The 7,716-nt window shown below is 36.1% G+C and overlaps 1 protein-coding gene across 1 annotated transcript; it reads left to right on the forward strand.

The window, feature by feature from the left end:
- Nucleotides 1–3,252: 3,252 nt before the first annotated feature.
- Nucleotides 3,253–7,240, forward strand: LOC148913482 (lactadherin-like). Its single transcript, XM_089033160.1, has 4 exons — nt 3,253–3,624; nt 4,334–4,439; nt 5,128–5,435; nt 5,662–7,240. The coding sequence occupies exons 1-4, from the start codon at nt 3,253–3,255 to the stop codon at nt 5,806–5,808; spliced, it is 933 nt and encodes a 310-aa protein (XP_088889286.1). The 3' UTR covers nt 5,809–7,240.
- Nucleotides 7,241–7,716: the final 476 nt, after the last annotated feature.

The following is a 7,716-nucleotide window of genomic DNA, read 5'->3' on the forward strand; positions in this document are numbered from 1 at the left end:
AGGAACGAAGAAAGCAGGGTTAGCATTGATTATTATGCGGTTATGATTCTCATCCCCTGTTCCTAGTGACTCAGCTAGGAACGCCTGGGAACATGACCCCCATTTTGGCGACCAACTACGACGAAAAAGAACGGCCTGCATTTTTAGACTCGGATTCCTGCGGAAGCCCGAGTAACAACATCTAAAGCAATGATAACATCAATTAGTTCTGATGATCATTTTGTTTTTCAGACCTTCCAAGGTAATACTCATCACAAAAGTATCGTCAAGAACCTGCTGTCAGAACCATTCACGGCAAAGTTCGTGCGACTTTTAACGACATCATACTATGGACACCCTTCAATTCGAATGGAACTGTATGGATGCCATGTTTAAAGTATGTATGCATTGTCGGTTGTTGAAAGGACGGAATTCGTTTTGAGTGTAATTGAAAATAAAATGATGGATAGAAAAACATTAACAAACACTAACCGACACGCTATACTCATTTCTTTGCCTTATTTAATATTCTATCAGTAGGCCAAACAAACCGTCTAGTCGTTAAGTGCACAAACAATCATTTGTTTACAACTTTTATTAAAACATTTTTGTCGTTTAAACAAAAACATTAGTCTTGAAAGCATCAATTACCAGGTAATATATATATTTAGGCACTGCCTAAAAGCGGAGCTCCCGATACGGAAGTCACAGGGTGAACAATTTGAATGAAACTGAAAGGTAATAATAAGATCGGGGAAAAAATCTTCAATTAGCTTTTATTCGAGATGAAGATAATTTCTCCCATAATAAAAACCATGCAGGAGTGAAATCGAATCGAAATGCACTACATTGTTTTGTTTTGTTTTGTTTGTTTTTTGTTCTTTATTTTGCGCGAGTATACTCTCCCACTTAGGAATTTGTACTAAACTCAGCACCACCCCCAGGGGCTAGTTTTGTTCTTGGAAGATTCTTCGACAAAGTTTTCCAAGGCCGACAGTTTTAGGAAACTTCTTAAAAAAAGACGAAAGATAACTACAGATAATCCATTACAATATCAAGTTTAGTGAAATTTACTTCGCATGTCTTTCATTGAAATCGAAAATCTGGAGATTTAGGACAAATCAAGACTAAAAAAACAGACTTGAAAACTGGTTAAGGGAAGAAAATGAGTTTACCTTACAACTGAGACAAAATAAAAAATAATGCAAAAGGCAATGCAAAATACAAAATGACGAATTTCTTTGTCAGTAAATTGGCGTTTGTAAATGTTTTTGAATATGTTTTAGCTTTTTAAAGACCCATTGCCACTTATCGTGATGCACCGCGGTCACAGATGAATTTCGTGGTCCATGAAATTCAAAGATTCATATGTTGAATAATAACTTCATATTGAATCCTTTTCCGACATAGCACTAAGGCACAGTTATGATTCTTTTACATTATTTTATGGCTTTAGGGACTATTTAAGAGTTTATTCAAAATGTTGGAATTGTTTTTTCAGTGGAGACACGATTCAAAATGTAAACAAATTGTGATGCATGACGTTAAGTGGCAATGGGTCTTTAAAGTGAAAGGCTAGGTCTTTATACAATAACATATCGCAACAACACAATTTTAAGCTCATTTTTATAATCATACTTGCTCGAACAGCTTAATAAACAGTTGAATATTTGGTGCAAATTTATATTTCATTCAATAATTGAATAAATTATCTGTAGAAAGATATAAAATTATTAAATGAAAGTCTTCTTTGTCTTGCCGATGTGACCCCGCGATAGGAGGTGAACAAAGCTGCATTTTTCTTGAACGAAAAACATACGATAGTTGGTTAAAAACAACCGAATTGTTAAAGATTTACAAAGCTAAATAAAGGACGAATATTTGTTGTCGTAATATGTTCTCCGTGTCAATTTTCCTCCAGCATTAAAATAAATTAAGCTTATCTATAGAAATATAAAAAGTGTTGAGAGAAAGTCTTTGATTTGTCGATTCGTCGAGAAAAATGCTTGTTAAAAAAATAATAATATACGATTGTTTGCTAAAAAACACACACCTGAATTCTTAAAGAACACTTCTTGATTCATCTTTGACTACATGAAAGTTTATTTTTAATTGTTTGTGGTCTATAACTTGTCCTAAAGCGATTTTTTCTGTGCATAGCCGCATTTCTGATTAGTTTTACTTAGACATCAAGCGGGATTCCTGTGTGGTGTACACGGACGGACGGACGTACGGACGAACGGAAGTGACGTCAGCCAAGCCATGAAAAATCAACTCGATGGTTTACCATTTTTTTCTTAAGTATGGTGTTCCGCTCGGGAGCTCGGGCCCGCGCGGAAGCTCTGCTAAAGAGAAAACAATGTTCTTACAATTATCTTAGGGGTAATTTTTAACTACTTTATATCGATTTTATCTGGCATGCCATATTGGATGTGTTTTCATTCAACAAAAGCCACACGTCTTTTTATAGTCTTATACTTTTGAGATTTCATGCAAGCTCCCCTACCCTTCACGTACAGACAAGTAGGCGTGTTAAATCTCTGCATATACATGCTACCATTTGTGGAGTTTGATTTTTAGCATCAAATAAAGACTTAATTAATGTTGAGGAAATATGTTCGCTAAATAAAAACACGTACATATACCAGGGGAGAGACTCGCCCCATAGTTATATCTACAGCTAATCCCTTGCAACCTGCCACGCACTGATACGTTGATTTAAAGTGGAAAATTGAGAAACATCGGAAAATACGTCATCGATATCTTCCTTAGCAACAAGATGGAAAATATGTCACTGAGGTCCCGGATGTAGTTTGTGTGAAAAATACAAGTGACGTATTCCTTAGTAACACACTAATGTCTTTATGATAAGTATCGGGTTTTTTTGTTTTGTTTTGTTTTTTCTCTCGTGATAATCTATATAATATAATTTAAAATGAAATTTGATTTGAAAGTTGGGTGTATTTATGTTCTATCAATATGAAATTATTGGAAAAACTAGAATATTTTGAAACGGGAAATCATTGATTACTTCCTCTAGAAATATAGAATGCGTCGGGGAAAAAGAGACACGGTTGTAGAGTTTTGAATATTTGATCTTTCATCTACATTGCCAAAAATTGTTAGCTATTAATATTAAATAAATGCATTTGAAATTATAAACGAATATATGCAAATTTCTGTCTTCTCTTTTGCTAATTGCCTGAACTTTCAAAAATACTTTGTAATGTAAAAAAAACAATCCCGGAAGTTAGTCTCACAGCAGCTGTCATGATGGAAGCAACAGGACTAATTCAAGTTCTCCAACTCTTCTATTTCTTTTTCGTCCTGTTCGAGATTACGTCTTGTACGGTGGATGTTTCCTTACGTGTGGGCAAACAAGGCCCATTCACGTATGGCAACTTCCATAAAAGAATCAACGGGTCGGTTTTGAGAAAGACAGGCTCGCTTATCTCGGCACTCGAGGTTAACAGCGACATAGAATGTGCGAGTTCCTGCGTGATGAACAAATTATGTTTGTCAGTAAATTTTGGAGCCGAGGCAAATAGTACTGGGAAAGTACTGTGTGAACTACTGAACTATGGAGGAACAGACTATCGGAACTTCCTTACTAAGAAAGAGAAGTTCTTCTTCATGCGAATGGAGGTAGGTAACATGGTTAATTGCAAATTAATTAAGCGAGTTTTAAGGCACAAAACTTCAGAAAGCAGGTTTCAATACAAGGAAAATAATTTAGAAAAATCAAAACCGTAACTAAAGGCTATAAAGAAAAAACAAACACAAATAAATTAATAAATAAATAATAAAATAAATTAAAAGAGAAGACAGGAAAACAAAATTCAGGGATTTTCTAACTTACACTGAACAAAAATCTCGGCGATGCGACTTCTTCGTAGAAATCGTAAATAATAAATGAAGCTATTTTCTCAACTTTCAACATCGTTTCACCTGACAAAAACGATGTTTGAAGGTTTTTCTTTCACATATACTACTTCATATATTGATATATGGATATATATCCACACAGACACAGATTTTATTTTATAAAATCCATATCAATATTTCTTCATTTATGATACTGAACACTGTTTCGCGACTTTTTTCACTCAATGATTTATTTTATGCTTTATTTATTCGAAATCTTCTTATTCTATTTTTTTTTTTTTTTTTTTTTTTTTGAATTATGTTATAATTATTATACATTTGTCATTATCCTTGGAAATTTTTCGAACTTATACGTTTATTTTCTCTGTGTGTAAAAAAGAAAAACCAACCTGGGACAGTACAAACAAAGAAAAATATTTAAAAAAAAGACACATAATATTAATAATTATTGTGTGGATGTTTATATTAGAACATATGCTCCAAAAATCCTTGCATGTTCGATGGTTTGGTATGCACACCTCAACTGAAGAACTCATATCAACCATACATCTGTGATTGCCCCGGAAACTGTAAAGGTATGCATTTTTATAGCTTTGAATGTTTTTTAGGTAAAACATAAATCTTTCGATTGATCTGAACGAAAGCTAACCCGGGGGGTACTACCCTATATTCGCTATACGGGTACGTACCACCAAACAGGGTATGGTTTTCAGCGATTCTACTCTGGAACAGGGTATATAAAATCACGCTCGCTCTGGAACAGGGTATATGAAATCACGCCTCCCCTATCTGGAATAGGGTATTTATTTTCGCAATACCGGAACAGGGTATGGTTTTAAGCGATCTTGCTCTGGAACAGGGTATGAATTTCAGCGATCCTACTCTGGAACAGGGTCAGTGATCAGAGGGCTTACCAGCACATCGCTACCCTAAACGGGCAAGAGTACCCCCCCACCCCCCCCCACCCCCTCCCGAAAGCTAATTACTGAGATCCCCCTCCCCCCCGGAAAGCTAATTACTGAGTGGCTTGTGCCACCACTTCCAACCATCATCACCACCACCTATCAATAGGAGCATAGTTAATAGAGTTAACTATGATAGAAGCACAACCATCCTTAATAATAATAATAATAATAATTATTATTATTATTATTATTATTATTATTATTATTATGTTCTTGTTTTTGATGACGATGATGATGAAGATAGATGATGATGATGATGATGATAATGATGGTTATTCAACTTATCATTTATTGACAGGTAACATCAAGTGCCATGCCCTTGGTATGGAAGATGGTAGGATCCTTGATTCTCAAATAACAGCTTCCAGTGTATACTCTTCTTCTTGGGCAGCTCACAAAGGACGACTGAATAATGCTGCTGGCTCTTGGCTTTCGTCCGGTACGGTCTCTCAGTGGCTGCAGGTTAACTTGCTGAAGAAAACATTCATCAAAGGTGTGGCTACTCAAGGAAGGCACGATGCGTATCAGTCCACAAAGACTTATCAGCTGTCGTACTCAGATGACGGGGCATATTGGAACATTTACAAAGAGAAAGGAATCGCGAGGGTTAGTTTACTTTTTCAATAGTTTATAATAGTTTTAGTTCCAATAATACTTCTAATTTTAGAGTGAATAACAAATTAGCGAATAATGACATTGACATTTTTACACACCCCATCCAAAATAGCCACAAAAACAAAAAATATCCTGCAGTTTGGTCGTGAGTGTAAAATCTTTACCACAAATTGTAGCATTACTAACAGCAATTTCTACTATGTATTTTGTTTTTCAGACCTTCCAAGGTAATACCCAACCCAATATTATTGTCAAGAACATGCTGACAGAACCATTCACAGCAAAGTTTGTGCGACTTTTAACGACACCATACCCTGGAAACCGGGCTGTTTTACGAATGGAACTGTATGGGTGCCATGTTTAAAGTAAATTGTTTATAGCTGCAGGGAAATTGTTGGCTGACATAAGCTAGAACAAAAACAATTGAAAGAATACAACAGCATAACGTAAAACACAAAGATGCGACTAAAATCCGTTGATGATACTTACCCCTAACTCTATATATTTTCAATATTGATTCTCATGAAATGAATAGTTGAATGATATTTTTTAAATATGATTTGAGTGACGTTTCCTTGGAGATCAAAGCTTATACTTCCGATATGTTAAAACGTCCGATTCTTTCACAAATAAACATTTTGATGTTCTGAGGTAATTAAAGACCGGAGAGTGAAATGTACGACGTTCGTTACTTCAAACCAAGATGGAATTTAAACTTTGAATAATGAACTGAATCTTTGAACCTTGATAGGAACGCATACTTGAGCTGGTTTGACTGTAAAACACCTCGATTATTCTTAATTATACTGCCTTTCGCGGATTGTGAAATCGCCGAGCACCACTTTCCGTTCGCCCCCTTTCAACCTTTTTTTTGAAGAAATAGCTGCAGGACTTTCATATCTCCAAGACATATCATTCGAATCATATAAAATAATTTCACCATCTATCTATCAACGTCATGTAGGATCAATATTAAAAATATTGAGTAAGGGTAATGGGCACTTCATCTTGTCACCTATATACATGCATATATTATGCTTTATTTATATCAGTATAATTCCAGACAAAGCTAATCACTATTTACTCACGTTATTATATGTTATAGAGCAGTTTTCGTATGACTGTGAAAAGCTCAGTGCCTTGAACGTGACGTGCCGTGACCGTGATACTTTCTAGAATTTTAATTGGCTGATTTTTTTCACCCGCAATATGATTGGTCTAGATATGCCGCGATATTGGTGTGACCGTGTCCGCGCCGCGTTTATGCCGTGTTCCGGGTATTTGATTGGATGGAGAGTAAATTCTCATGTAATGTTATTTGTCTGGCGTATCCCTTGCTGTGTCACGACCATGTTTGTGCCGTGAACTTTTCACAGTCATACGAAAACTGCACTATGAATTGCCTTGAAAAACAGTAAAAAATAGTCTCTGAACTGATACACACGATTTTAATTCCAACCTTCATTACACATGTTTTCCTTTAATGAATAAGTCTTGACAGCCTCAATAACTCTTTTTAGATTTAGAAGGATTATTCGTAAGACAAACTGAATACAATGTTTTCACATTTATTTCAGTGCAACTTTTTCTCAGGATGAATCGATTTGATCTTGCATGCCTTATTTTACACGTCTTTCTTCCTGTACTTTTGAGACTTCCTGCAAGCTTCCTTACCCTTGACGTACAGACAAAGGCGCATGTTAGATATATCTCTGCTTACATTACCTGCATGAAATGGAGTGTTAACAAACAATAAAAAATAAATAAAAATATAGAGTTAATGAATTTTGTTTTACTTAATACTATACATATATTTAATAATTTCTGATATTTTCATAAAAGAAAATAAAAAATTTGAATTGCGATAGAAAGAGGGCGAAGAAAGGAAGTTTGGAAGAGGAAGGATTAACTAGATTGATGGAGGGATGGAGGGATGGAGGGATGGAGGGATGGAGGGATGGAGGGATGGAGGGATGGAGGGATGGAGGGATGGAGGGATGGAGGGATGGAGGGATGGAGGGATGGAGGGATGGAGGGATGGAGGGATGGAGGGATGGAGGGATGGAGGGATGGAGGGATGGAGGGATGGAGGGATGGAGGGATGGAGGGATGAGGGATGGAGGATGGAGGGATGGAGGGATGGAGGGATGGAGGGATGGAGGGATGGAGGGATGGAGGGATGGAGGGATGGATGGATGGATTGATGAATTGATTATGGATGGATGGAATTAGAACTGGATTTAGAACTATGGTCATTGATATCAGTAGAAAA

This window comes from Actinia tenebrosa, unplaced genomic scaffold (assembly GCF_029948245.1).
Source record: "Actinia tenebrosa isolate PJP-AT-01 unplaced genomic scaffold, QUT_ActTen_1.0 PGA_scaffold0__85_contigs__length_37466705, whole genome shotgun sequence".
Classification (NCBI taxonomy): Eukaryota; Metazoa; Cnidaria; class Anthozoa; order Actiniaria; family Actiniidae; genus Actinia; species Actinia tenebrosa.

Coding starts and splice junctions, on each gene's coding strand:
- LOC148913482 (XM_089033160.1), top strand. CDS start 3,253: ATGGAAGCAACAGGACTAATTCAAGTTCTCCAACTCTTCTATTTCTTT. Junction 3,625..4,333: donor TCTTCTTCATGCGAATGGAG/GTAGGTAACATG, acceptor TGTTTATATTAG/AACATATGCTCCAAAAATCC. Junction 4,440..5,127: donor TTGCCCCGGAAACTGTAAAG/GTATGCATTTTT, acceptor ATTTATTGACAG/GTAACATCAAGTGCCATGCC.